The following is a 14956-nucleotide window of genomic DNA, read 5'->3' as shown; positions in this document are numbered from 1 at the left end:
TCACATAAAGAAATGTTCATAATTCAAAAATCTCTCAAAAACCAAGAAGTGAAGAAAGATGATATCCCAGCCAAGAAAGAGATCTGCAATGAGATAGCGGAATTCTTCGCTGACAAAGTAACAAACATATATGAGACCTTCTCTACAGAGGCGCGACTTGGCACCATCACTGCGGCCACCGAGATCATTTGCGGCGTACCCCAAGGCTCCTCACTCAGCCCAACCCTCTTCAATATCTATATGAGCCCCCTCGTCGCCATCGCATGCAAACACAACCTCAACATCCTCTCCTACGCCGACGACACCCAGCTGATACTCTCCCTCACCAAAGACCCATCCACCGCCAAAACCAACCTCCAGGAAGGAATGAAAGACGTTGCAGAATGGATGAAGCTCAGTCGTCTGAAACTGAACTCAGACAAGATGGAGGTCCTCATCCTCGGACAGTCCCCATCCGCCTGGGACGACTCCTGGTGGCCCACAGTGGTGGGCGCCGCACCAACACCCACGGACCACACACGCAACCTGGGATTCATCCTGGACTCCTCCCTCATGATGACCAAGCAAGTCAATGCCATCTCATCCTCATGCTTCAACACCCAGCGCATGCTCCGAAAAATCTTCCGGTGGATCCCCACCGGAACCAGAAAGATGGTCACCCAGGCCCTCGTCACGAGCCGACTGGACTATGGGAACGCCCTATACGCAGGAACCACAGCCAAACTTCAGAAAAGACTTCAGCGCATACAGAACGCCTCCGCACGACTCATCCTCGACATCCCTCACTACAGCCACATATCTGATCACCTGAGAAACCTGCACTGGCTCACCGTCAGCTAAAGGATCACGTTCAGGCTCCTCACCAACGCACACAAAGCGCTCCACGACAGGGGCCCCGAATACCTCAACAACCGCCTCACGTTCTACACTCCGACCTGCCAGCTCTGCTCCGCCAGCCTCGCCACCGCCCCACGGATTCGCAGAACCACCACCGGAGGAAGATCATTCGTCTACCTGGCCACCAAGACTTGGAACTCCCTCCCCACCCACCTGCAACTGACCCAGGACCATCTCACCTTCAGGAAACACCTCAAGACCTGGCTTTTCGAGCAGTAGCAGCACCCCCCCTCCCTTCAGCGCCCTGAGACCCTCACGGGTGAGTATCACGCTCTATAAATGTATTGATTGATTGATTGACCTGCTGTCAAAACTGTGAACTCTGTAAGAGTAATGCAGGATGTTTTTAGAATACAGGAAAGTGAGGATCTAAAAGCCACAGTAAAAGGAATAAAATCCGGCTCTCCTAGAGACCCGGCACGACCTGACAAAATGATGGAAGGGATGGACATAATCCTACCGTACATCACAGATCTTATTTCCCACTCCTTCCAGTTCCTAAGAAATGGAAACAGGCCATTGTTAGACCTCTGAAGAAAAAACCTTCATATAACTATGCAGACGACACTCAAATTCTGATCCAGATTGACCACTCACCTAGGGCTCACTTGAGAATGCAAGATATTCTCAAGTTCACCATCAACTGGATGTCGGTCAATTCGTTAAAAATAAACCCTAACAAAACCGAGGTTTTGGCGGTCACCACAGCCTCAAACCCCTGGAATGATCTGTTCTGGCCTTCAGAACTGGGGCCCTTTCCCGAATCTGCCGAGGCTGTGAAAAGCCTTGGTATCAAAATTGATGCCTTGTTATCCATGACACAACAGGTGTCAGCTGTGGTCGGAACCAGTGTCGGTCTAATGCGTCAGCTTCGGAAACTGTCTCCACTGTTGTCCTTTGTCACCCTTAGACTGGCAGTTTCAGCTCTGATTTTGTCGTGTCTCGATTATGGCAACTCTCTATACTATGGTCTACCAAAAAAACTTCTGGCCAGGCTCCAGATTGTAATGAACGACGCAGTCATTTTTTTAAAAGTGGGTGGTGGGGTTTATGGGAGAATAGGGTGGGAAGTAATTTATTTATAAATAATTGTTTGTTAATTAATGCTAATTAGTTAATTAAAATTAAAATATGGCAATTGTGTAATTATTTTTGATGTAAGTTGTGGGGTTTATAGTGGTAAAGGTTGGGAAGTAAATTATTTTAAAACATTTAATAAGTTGTTAATTGATATTAATTTATTAATGTAAACTTAGTTATGGAAATTGTGTAATGATTTTTAGGTGTGGGTTGTGGTGTTTATTGGGGTAGAGCAGGGGTCTCCAAACCGGTCCTGGAGGGCCGGATCCATGCCAGATTTTTAAAATTACTACATGTATCGCAATGGGTATATCCAAAAAATCTGGCATGGATCCGGCCCTCCAGGACCGGGTTGGAGACCCCAGGGGTAGAGGGTGGAAAGTAATTTATGTTTAATAATTATTCATTAGTTGATTACTAATATTAATTTATCAATTGATAACTATTTATGGTAAGTGTTTATTGTTATTATTGTTATTGTTATTATTTGTGTGTGTTTTGTTTTTATAGGGGTAAGGTTTGGGGAGAAAATTAATTTTCATTTGTTTAAAAAATATATTTGTTCAATTGATAATTAATTATGTTAATTATGGCGTTACATTTAAAAAAAATTAAATGTGGGTTGTGAGTTTTTGTGGTGTTATAGGGTAGGAAATAAAAAATGTTACATGATTTTTCATAAAAAAATCTATTAAAAATAGTTTTTTTTTATTTTTAAATTATTTTTGAATTATTTCAAATAATCTTTTTAGGTATTTGTTAGATCTTTGCATCATTCTAATCTGTTTCTATCTTTTTTAATATTTAAAACTTTTATATATGTTTTATTTTTTAAAATCTATTGTGTTGTTAATGTGTTTGTTTTTATTTTGGACTGACTCCAATGGAAATATACATTGTTACCCCTCAGCTATCCAACACTTTCCCTACTGTTGCACAAACTGGAGTGGGAATAGTAATTTTTACTCCTCCTCTATCCAACACTTTCCTAGTGTTACACTTACTGGAGAAGGAATAGAATTTTGTATCCCTCCAGCATCCAATACTCTCCCTACAGTTACACTAACTGGAGTGGGAATTGTACCTTTACCCCTCCGCTATCCAACAATTTCCCTACTGTTCCACCCACTGTAGTGGGAATAGTAATTTTTACCCCTACGCTATCCAACACTTTCCCTACTGTTGCACTCACTGGAGTGTGAATATTAGGTTTTACCCCTCCGCTAACCAACACTTTCCCTACTGTTGCACTCACTGGAGTGTGAATATTAGGTTTTACCCCTCCGCTAACCAACACTTTCCCTACTGTAGCACTCACTGGAGTGGGACAAGTATTTTTTACCCCTCCACTATCCAACATTTTCTTTACTATTGTACTTACTGGAGTGGGAATATGAAGTTTTACCCCTTCGCTATCCAACACTTTCCCTACTGTTGCACTCACTGGAGTGGGAATAGTAAGTTTTACCCATCCGCTATGCAACACTTTCCCTACTGTTGCAGCCACTGGGGTGGGAATAGTTATTGTTACCCCTCCACTATCCAACACTTTCCCTACTGTTGCACTCCCTGGTGTGGGAATAGTAATTTCTACCCCTCCGTTATCCAACACTTTCCCTACTGTTGCACTCAATGGAGTGCAACATTTAATTTTAGAGACTATTAAATATATCAATGTTTTAATTTATAATATAATGTTTTTTAATTAGATTTTATATTATAAGTGTATGCAAATGTATATATATTTATTTGTAAATTTGTATATATTTATTCAATTATAAAATAAATTAAAATGAATAGGTTATTAATTGTTTTAAAGGAAATATATATATTACATTTTATATATGTATGTTTAAATGTTTTAAATCAAATGTATTTAATTTTATTTGTTAAAATGTATATTACATCTACATAATCTTTTTTAAAAGTTAATTTTATTATTTAATATAGTTAACATAAATTTTTATTTAAGTAAATAAATCGATATTTTGTACATCTATATTTTTTACATCAATATTATTGTTCCGATATTTTTGTACTTACAATTTTAAATATAGGATGTCTATATTTTTGACATTGATATTTTTGCACCAACATTTGTGTATGGGGATATTTTGGGAATCGATATTCTATCAGTGAACCATAATGTCTATGTTGGCTAGGATTGTATTGTCCCTATGAATAAATTGCAGAACACCACATTGGAAAATGCTGGCTGAGGAATGCTTGTTTTGGCCAAAGACCAAGTTGATGAACGTTCATCTAGCCATGCCTAAATTGCTGAAAAATCTATGGAACTGGTTTCAAATTGTGGGTCTGGAATGTAAAGGAGCACACAGATAAGGAATACAAATATAATTTATTGTTAAAGAGACGGGAGGAAGGATTTGTGTGAAGAGATGTGTTCTGGAAGCATGTCTTCCATTTCCAGTACAACCTGAACAGGAAGACAACACTGAGGAGGAAGGTAAAAAGAGCTCACTACAGACCACATGGCCCAGTAAGAGGGGTAAAGGTAATAAGAAGGAAAATGGAAGAAAGATGGAGAAAGGTGGTGGAGAGTCCAAGCAAATAAAGCATGGAAACAGAAATTGGGCCATCTCTTCACTTGATTACAGGGAAGCTGACAGACAAGAAGGCACATGAGACAAGGTATCTTCCTGCGTTAATTGTTGCAATAATGTTAGCATGCCAATGAAGGGGTGAAACAGTGCCTGAAGAAAGTATCTTTAAGGTGACCCAAGGTACAACCAGCTACAGCAGCTCCAAAGCAGCAACTGTCAGCCATGGACTCCAGAGATGCTCAAATTCCTAAATTTCATAGAAACTTGGCTACATCATGGTGTTAAAGGTTAATCCCGCAGTAACAATGACAAAGGGTGCAAAGACTCCCATACTTTATTAGAAGTTGTTAAAAGGGGTGTTGAAGGAAGGGTTTTATTAGGACTAAGAATGTTAATTTTCCAACCTGACGTCAGCAGACTTAAGATTAATCAGAACAGGATTGATCCAAGTCTCATGTTCAAATGTGGGCTTTTACATATTCTGGTCAATGCAGCTTCCACTGAATAGCTCATGCTGATTGTTCAACTTTCCAAAGAACCAGTATGGGTAAAATATTGTAGAAGGCTGACCATTCAATTTCCATTTGGAAAGTTTTGCTGCCCGCTCTTTGAAAGGGAAACATTCCTCTTTTGATTATAACTCAAGAATGTGGCTATGCCCACATTGTGTATTAGACCTTCGTTCTGTCGTCAAAACAGAGGTCAAACATTTGGTCCTTTATTGGACTCACCACTTACATTTGGATAGTGAAAAAGGAGTTGTCAACTATGAAAGTGATGAAACTGTGTCAGTGCTTGATGAATAAAAATAAAAATACAGAGCTCTACTTTCGAATCAGTATTCAGGAACCAGGACCAGAACCTTTAGACCATAGACCCTAAATGACTATTCTAAGAACCGAGGCGGATTGTCTTCCTGCATATCCAGCTCAGACAGAGAATTACATTGTTTTTTGTAGTTATTCCTTCATGAAGTCATATTAAGTTTATCAAATGGGCCACTAAACTGCTAGAGTAGTTTCGCCCCACCACTACCAATACCACAGTTGTTACCCATCAAATTTAGAGTTCCCCGATGCTCTGGTGGGGCATGTATGCCCTGTTTCTACCCAAAAAAGCGGTTTGTTTTTGTTAAGCAAAAAAACAATATACATTATGACCTGGGAATTTCTTCTCAACGTGTGGTAGTCATTGTTGATTTTTCTTGCCTGGGGCCACCAGGGCTTGCATGGTAGCCATAGGTCAAAAACATAAGCGTTTGAATTTCTGACCTATTCAGAACAGGCCTTCCAATATGCGCAGGCCAACAGCCCTGTGGCATATTTGCCACTTGTTATGTTTCATTGAGGGAGCCAACTGAGACTCCTAAATTGGAAAATTACAATTGGTTCCCTTCCTTCAAATGGGGTGCGGGAATGATGAGTGTGCAGGATATGGAACATCCATTGGTTTATGTCGGGCATCAACCACACTCGCAATGACCCCTTTTATTTTTATTACCCAAAGGCAACTATAAGTATTTTAGTTGAAGGAACTGTACACACCACTTTTGGACATATTTCTCCCTCTTGGGTCTGTGCATTATACCTCACAGCAGTGTGATGACATAACTTTGTGAGCAACCAGTAAACTTCCTGCACATGGTTTTGGGGGGAGGACTGTTGGAGTCTCCTTCAATCAAGCTGGGGGTTGTTTATCTTTCAGCATCACCGTACAACCTGTGAGTAAGAGGGGGACTCATTTTTATAAAGTACACCTATACAAAAATATGTCTTTCCTACCTCGGTGGAGCATTTTTCAAAGCTGAAACACCCTGCTGATGGAACTCCCTGCTCTCCACTTCCAAGATTGGCGAATCTCTACTAGTGTAGGTGGCTGAGGGTGACAACAGTTAATATTGGATGATCCTCCCCCCATGATAGTGGTCCCTTTAAAGTCATGTTTTGATACAACTGAGCTGCAGCTGACATTTATTATGTAAATGCTTCAGAAATGTATGTGAACATTGCTAAATGAATTTTATTGAATTGTATTGTATTGTATAGTATTGTATTGTATTGTAGTATATAACTTATATAGCACATGCACATGTAGCTTTATCAGCAAATTGAACTGGTCAAGTTCCCTCATTGAATGCACCATCTGGGTCAGCTGAGTTGCTGGATACTGGCTGGTGGAGGATCAAAGGCAACCTTCTCTAGGAGGGAATAAGACACAGAGGAAATCATGATATGCAGAGATGGCCAAGAAGGATTTGTGAAGAATATGTCCATACCCACTTTCTTTTTTTTGTGGTGTAAGGAAAGTAGGTGAATTGGGGGTCAAAGTAGGAATAAAATACTTTCCATAAAGGTGGATTCTGAGGATTTGAGGGGAGATAAAGTGTTTTAGACAGTCTGTGTTTCTTCTAGAACCTTGTGATTGGTTATGCAGAGGATGGCACATTAGATCATAAACTTTGTAACTTTTCCAACAATAGTAAACCTGATTTCTTCAGTAATGCTCAGGATATTAGAATGTGGTAGCATCTAGGTGTGACAGTAATCCAGATCCCTGATCAGAAATTAATAAAGTTTCCTTCATCACTATTGGTCACTACAAACAATTTCCGTTAAATTCCAGTGGAATTATCATCACAATATAGGTAATATTATAATTATTCATACTGTGGTTACAGACACCATGAATGTCAGCATTTTTCAATAACTGCTTTACATTGTAGTTTTAATTTAAATATGAGAACTCTACTGTAGTCTTAGAACACGCTAACACTTTCATAAGAGAATGGCTGGGAGCATGGGGTTTTAAACTTGGTGTTGCACCAGGACATGAAATGAAGAGGTTTGATATGTGACTATGTACACATGAAATAAATTGATATTTAATAAAATGTGGAGCAAATCATTGTACTCCATATAGTATCTTTTTAAAATTGCAATGGGCCAAGTTTGTTTAGATTTGTGATATGATAGAGGGTTTCCAGCCAAAAATAAAATAAAAAATGGCGATAGTATCCACATAGCTTCTTGGCATTATTTATGTGGAGTAAATCATGGTACTCCATATAGTAGCTTTTTTAAATTGCAATGATCTGAGTGTGTTTATATTTGTGATATGACTGTTTCCAGCCCAAAATAAAAAATGTTGGCGATAGTATCCATATAGTTTCTTGGCATTATTTTACACAGCTGTAAATTGAACACAGAAAGTATATGTTGGCCGAACAGAGTGTATCTCTTATGACGCCTCCTTAAAATCATTGGGTCACAAAGGTCTTCATACTGTAGGAGGTAGCAGAGATTGTTGAGAAAAAGGCGCTGAAGTATAGTCGTTGTCTGATTTACAGTTGGGTGGTACTTAAGCATGTCAGCAACGGAGCGCTCCATTGCTAACATATTACTCTGATGGCCAATTGGAGGATCACACATAACACCTTCCACCCGATTTAGAGTAAAGTACTCTGCCCAACGTATGGACTTACCTCTGCCCACCAAACTCAAAATCAGCCCTTAAGTCTCTAAGTAAATAAAACAATTTTTGAAAATCGAAATTAAAACATGAATAGAGACATGATACAAGGACACTAGCTTTAACCAGTTAAGGATCACTAGAGCCATGGAAAATTAATATTTTAGGCACATTTTTGTCAAAAAACCTGCTTGTTTTATGACAGATTTAATTAATGGCGGCTGTAATCTTTGTAACAACTTCTATTCTAGGTTATGCAGGCACAGTTTGCACAGGACAACAACCCTGATGCACAAACTCTTCAAAAACTTGCAGACATGACTGGACTGAGTAGAAGAGTAATACAGGTAATTATTGAATAATTCTACATGGATTGAATTATATTTATTGCTGTTATCAATTTTCTCCAAGAAAATATCTGTAATTCTCATGGTCTGAAATTGTGAAGAACATATTTTTCATTGCAACATGTCCTGACTATAGTATGTGCATAGTCGACTCATATTGGTGCTATCTGAAGTGAGAAAGCAAGAGAGAGAAAGATGCAGTGGTTCTTAACCAAAATTCGCATCTCAAATCCAATGCTGATGATCTCACTCATTATTTCGCAACTAGCATCACAAAAGATATCAGTGATATCACTAGTGAAATTATATATAACCATGATATTGAATTTATCATGGCATCACTATGATACAGTTTACTTTCCTTGCTTGGGTGGTGTTGTTATTTAAATATGTTTAAGTGGTAAATCCTGTTAATTATAAATAATGTGATGTCATTTCTGTTTAATTTGGGGGTGTGAATTATGGTTTGAAGGGGGAGGACAAGTGTGAATGGTAGTTTGCTCAGCCAACCATAGCTGTCCAATATGAGGGGATTTTTGATTTTGTTTAGTTACTATATTGTCATTCTAACCATGTTTTTAAAGGCAATTACTAAGGTTTTGTTTAACCGTGTTCAACTCATTAAAACACGTCCTTATTTGTATGCTACACCTTCAAAGCAATTAATGACAATCCTAAGGGCCTGGGTTAATGTTGGGCAATAACAGAAGACCCCCGAATTGTGAATGAAAATCTTCCAGTGGAATTATCATCACAATATAGGTAATATTATAATTATTCATACTGTGGTTACACAGTAATTAAATACACCATAAATGTCAGCATTTTTCCATAACTGTTTTACATTGTAGTTTTAATTTCAATATGAGAACTCCACTGTAGGCTTAGAACATGCAAACACTTTCATAAGAGAATGGTTGGGAGCATGGGTTTTTAAACTTGGTGTAGGACCAACAGATGAAATGAAGAGTTTTGATATGTGACTATTTACACATGAAATAAATTGATAGTCAATAAAATGTGGAGCAAATCATTGTACTCCACATAGTATATTTTTAAAATTGCAATAAGCCAAGTTTGTTTATATTTGTGATATGACTGAGGGTTTCCAGCCCCAAAAAATAAAATGTCGATAGTATCTATATAGTTTCTTGGCAATATTTATGTGGAGTAAATCATGGTACTCCATACAGTATCTTTTTGAAATTGCAATAATCTGAGTGTGTTTATATTTGTGATATGACTCAGTGACTGTTTCCAGCCCAAAATAAAAAATGTGGACGAAAGTATCCATATAGTTTCTTGGCATTATTTTACACAGCTATAAATTGAACACAGAACGTATATGTTGGCAGAGCATAGTGTTGCTATGCTGTGTGCTTTGGAATGTTACAGTCTTTCTAAAATGATAGTTCAGTGTAAAAAAGAAAATAACTTGGATGTGCAAGTGAAATGATTTTTACTGTTCTTCTGTGTTTGTAGGTTTGGTTTCAGAACTGCAGAGCCCGGCATAAAAAACATACTCCACAGCATGCAGTACAGCAGGGTCCACCACAGTCCCGAATACCATCTTCACTGTCCGATGACATCCATTATTCCCCTTTTAGCAGCCCAGACAGAGCCAGGATGGTAACACTACACGGATATATAGAAAGTAGGTGCATTAAGGTCCTTTCAGTTGTCAGCACTTTAATGTAAGTGGCAATGGTGATGTCGCATGTGAAGAAATTGTTAGTATCATTTGTTATGTCATCTGTGACATAATGGAGGTCATGAGCAGTGCTTTGGGGGAGCTATGGCTGTGTGACTCAACATGATTGGTGAACATAGTAACCTATGTAGATATCCCTTTGTAACAGCAGTTCAGTACTGCTGCTGAAAAATGATATTGACATATTACCTGCAGTCCTTGTTTGAAGATGGATTACGAATAATGACCAAAAAGGGTTTTCTAACCGTGATTCAATTTCATAGAGTTGGAAAGTGTATTTAAATTCTAAATTGCATTCTAGCAGAGAAATAGGGGAAATATATGCATATTAGAAATGTGCCTGTGGGTTTAAGTACGAATCGTGACACGGTAAGTGAAGAATGTAGGGCCCGATTCACAGAATGAACTTAAGACTCAATCCTAAACGTACTACTGTTTTGGTATTCACAGATTGCACTTACTACTTTTGGTATTCACAGAATGAACTTACTACTTTTGGCATTCACAGAATGCACTTACTACTTTTGGTATTCACAGAATGAACTTACTCATTTCGGTATTCACAGAAGTTAGGACTCCTAACTTTAGGACTCCTAAATGCCTTCTGTGAATACCGAAAGTCTTAAAATTAGGATTTTTCTCACTTTAGTAGTAGTAAAGGTAGTGTAGGTTTAGGGAAATCCTTGATGATCGAGGAGATTTCTTTGCTGCTGTTGGAGCTTCCTTTGATGCATTGAGTTAGCGCTTTTTTCTTGGTGTCTCTTAGTTGTTGGTGGTATTGTCCTAGGGCTGCCTTGAAGGTAGTCCTTTCGGTAGTTTTGCAGCTGACTCTCCACATTCTCTCTAGCTGTTTGCAGTGTCATTTGTTGTCACAAAGGTCCACTGTGTACCTGCTGGCTTGCTAGTTGGTTCTTCTCTGTATGCTGAGTTTGATAGGTGCCAGGGAGTCTGCAAAGTTCTTGATCCTGTTGATGAAGTTGTCAGTGTCATTGTTGATGTTGTTTGTGGGGTTCAGTTGGCTCATGCAGGAGGCATTGTTCCAGTCTGATTCCGAGATTTTGCTCCAGCTCCGATTGGGTAGACAGATGTTAGTGGGTGTGTAGGCTTTTGGTGTGTTGACTTAGCATTTGACAATGGAGCGGTTCGTCCAAGTGAGGGTGAGGTCGAGTTGAAATTGTGGTCTAATGCAGATCGAAGTAGGCATTGGAAATATTGAGTACATATGAATGATCAAAGAAGGTTTTGCTCCATTTCGGAATGCTTAAAGGTATTTTATTTTTGGTAAGTAGTGAAGTTAGACAAGTCATAGTTTACAACCATATTGCATCTCACATGATAGACCACCATGAAGGATCTGGATTACAGGGGAGTAAAAGACTGTGACTATATAATGTTGAATTTTGATCCTTACTTCTTTCTATTTGAAGGATTTGCCCTAGTGGCAATTAAGGTTAATATTCACTCAAAGGAACAAATATTTCGAACCAAGGAGAGGACTAGAGTAGCTCAATGAAAAGTTTTGACTTCTTTAAATAGGAGAGAATCAAGTAACCCTGTTGCACTTAGCACAGTACAAAGACTGTGCTTAATCACGTAGGGGTCCCCCCTAACCTAGGGGAAGGACCAAGCAGATGCCTTGAACACAAAGAGCATAAACAAAAAGCACATCTTGTTGAACTTCGGTGGTGGTCCCATCTTCTTAGGACCACCCCAAGCACAGTTATTGGCAAAATAAAATCCCAACCAAAGGCCCTGCAAAGCATTATGGGACAAGATTAGCAGTGAGCAGGGATTATTATAGTATCCAATCTCAAAATAATTCTACAAAGAGCTGCAGTTCAACTAGTCGTTACTAGATGTCCCTCACGAGTCAAATAAAAAAGCATTGAAACCCTTTCATGAAGCTTTTGCATTTGACAAAATAACAGTTCACTCCCACTAAAAACCCGGGGGCATATTATCAAGACAGGCAATAAAATATTGCCATTTTAGCGGCAGAAAACTGCCGCTAAAGCGGCAATAATGGGCTTGATAATATGCTCTATGGAATTCCATTTGAAGACCATGTTAAATGTGAAGGACATCTAACATGGGCTTCAATTGGAATTCCATAGAGCATATTATCAAGCCCATTATCACCGTTTTAGCTGCAGTTTTCTGCCGCTAAAACAGCGATAATTTTATCGTCTGTCTTGATAATATGCCCCCTATTGTTTTATGGGCCTCGTTAATATAATTTGAGAATCAGTTAGCTGAAAACAATTCTGAATAATCTTGCCAATATGAATGGGGACATTTAGAGCTAGATGTACAAATATTAGAATTAGCGACTTTTTGCAAGTCTCTATTTGGAAAGCGCTACTACTAATGTACCAGAGCAAAATCTGGCCCTGATTTCCAAATTAGCGACTCGTAGTGGGTCACAAATAGATGTACCTCATAAATATTAATTAGGTAGGTCACAATTTGTGACCCCTAGGATTCCCTGCCATCACAGGGATAGTGGCCTGCTCGGGTCAGCAGACCATCATGTCTATGATTGCTTTTCAATAAAATAACCACTTTTTTCAAACACATCCTGTAGTCTTTGAGACCCCTGCCTGCTCTTCAAAAATATTTTTTCAAACATTCTCAAAGTGGAAGTCATCCCATGGGAAACCCTTCTCATTTGTTAATGGGTTATCACCAACTTTTAATTAGTGGTAAAGTGCAATGTTTTTGGGACCACAATTCAGTTACAAAACATTAGTACAGACCATTCCGATTCCATATTTGGAAGGGGCGCCCTGGACTCGCCCCTTCCAAATAGACAGTTTGTATTTGTTTGCAAACCCAATCTGCGATTCCGTAACAAGTTGCCGAATGCAATTTGGTGTTTGTAAATTACAAACAGCATTACTGTGAATTCTGTGAATCAGACTGTTTGTAACTGCAAAAATATGTTTCACATCTAGCCCCTAATTACCAGAAACAGATTTGTCTGTTCTATTACCACACAACCCTGCTTAAAATACTACTAATTATTACTATTAAAGCAAAATTACTTTTGTATCTAGATATTACAACTCCCTCCAATCTGACTATGTAGATGGTTCTCTAAATTACCTGCAAAAAGTATGGTTATATTTTTTTTTATTTCTTGTTCATATTTTATTAAAAGAGGAATTAATTTTGTTTATAATTTTATTATGATAGGATTTTAAATTCCCATCTGCTGGAAAAAACTCATACCATGATATTACAGCCTGAGTTTTAGGCTGTGATACTGACATGGTTTAAAACTTCCTAAATTAAAGCGTTTGTCTTCACCAGAGGCAGTATCGCCCCACTGCTCTCTGAGAAGTGCAAAGGAAAAATAAAATGATAACACCAGAACGTTATCATTCTATATTTAGTATGGAGCTTGCAGCCAGGTGAAGGAGGGGTGGTGCTGGGATCGCGTGACGTCAGAGGTAGGAGTGGTTTGTGCACCATCAGTGCGCATGGCTGTTTCGCCAGATGTCTTGGGCGGCCAAACCGTCATGAGTACTTAGCATGTTCTGCACAGCCTAGGTGGAGAACATGCATAGGCTCCCACACCCTGTCTGAGCGCCGAACCACAGTGCTCACATCAATCACAATGCTGCTGTCATGCTGGTGACAGCAGCGTCATGATTGGCTGGGGGAGTTTGGGAGCCTGGTTGCTGCCAGGAAAACAGTGAGGCTGGAGGAGAGGCAGCGACTAGCAGGTAAGTCTTTTTTTTTCTTTTTTTGCTAACCCTCCACTCTGCCCCAACCACCCTGGCACTGTTCCCTACCAGCTGCAACTGTTTTTTTCTTGTTTCCGACTCATCTACTTTACAGTATTTGTCAACGGCTTCAAATGACACCAAACATATGTTTGTTTTTCTGCCTCAAATGGAATTAAGCATCACACTGGCTTCTATGAATCTCAAAACTTGGTATACCCCAATCTAAGCATGCAACTGACTAATTTGGTACTGTACCAAGCAAAATTTTAATATTGGAGTGTATGAGCTAAGCAAGGTGTATGAATCCCATGGGTGGCGTTTGAAAGGGGTGAAAAAAGTACACAGTCTGGCTTGACACAAGTCTAGCTTCATTAGTATGGTTTGGGCCTGCTAGTATATTAACTCTCTGAACACAAAACCATAGACCTGATAAAGGAGGAAGCGGTGGATGAGGGTTCTGAGTGGGTTGGAGGTCATTAGGATACAAAGGCAAAATTGGCAGCATCATGTTGTCCTGGGGATATTAGAAGCATGCAGCATGTCTCAAGTATTTCATGTTACACGCTACTTATTCCAAAAATCGATGACCAAGCAGCAGACAACCTTGCTTTACTCCCCTCGACTTCCATTAAACTTGTGTGGGTGGTTTACATTGGGTCAGGAACAAACAGCGGCAGCGGCTTTTCGTGAGCTTGCGATACAGAATTTGGGTGGTTTTGTTAGATAATAACATACTCCAAGACTGGTCCTAGGTTATTGTTCAGAATGTCACACATTCTATGCTAGCACAATTTCACTACTTTCAGGCTCGCCATGAGACGAGGAGTCTTCTGCGTGACAGACTGGCGGAGCTGGCTGAAGTGCCTGCCCTTACTTATCTCATACAAATGACGAGACCAGCACGAGCCACAACAAAACTATATGCCTTTCTTACAGGAGGCTAGGCGGCCTGGAGTCCCAAAGGCTTGCCGAGATTGGCAGGAGGATCTGTGCTTAAATATCACTGAAATATTTTGGAGAATGCTGTCACCGACTCGTGCATTTTAAATATCTTAATCGTGTACATTACCCTCCAGTCTGATTACTAAAATACAGTCTAAGAGAAGGCTCACAATGTCCACGCTGTGGTATTAATGATGCAGGCATTTCACATATAGC

The 14956-nt window shown here is 39.3% G+C and overlaps 1 protein-coding gene across 1 annotated transcript in view; it reads left to right on the top strand.

Annotated features, from left to right (window-relative positions):
* Positions 1-14956, top strand: part of LHX6 (LIM homeobox 6) — a 442140-nt gene that overhangs the window by 405093 nt on the left and 22091 nt on the right. Inside the window, exons 6-7 of the mRNA XM_086921086.1 lie at positions 8261-8356; positions 9839-10010. Coding sequence (XP_086777212.1) covers positions 8261-8356; positions 9839-10010 — 268 coding nt within the window. The remainder of the gene's footprint in view (positions 1-8260; positions 8357-9838; positions 10011-14956) is intronic.

This window comes from Lissotriton vulgaris, chromosome 5 (assembly GCF_964263255.1).
Source record: "Lissotriton vulgaris chromosome 5, aLisVul1.2, whole genome shotgun sequence".
Taxonomy (NCBI): Eukaryota; Metazoa; Chordata; class Amphibia; order Caudata; family Salamandridae; genus Lissotriton; species Lissotriton vulgaris.
This window is presented reverse-complemented; position numbering and strand designations above follow the sequence as displayed.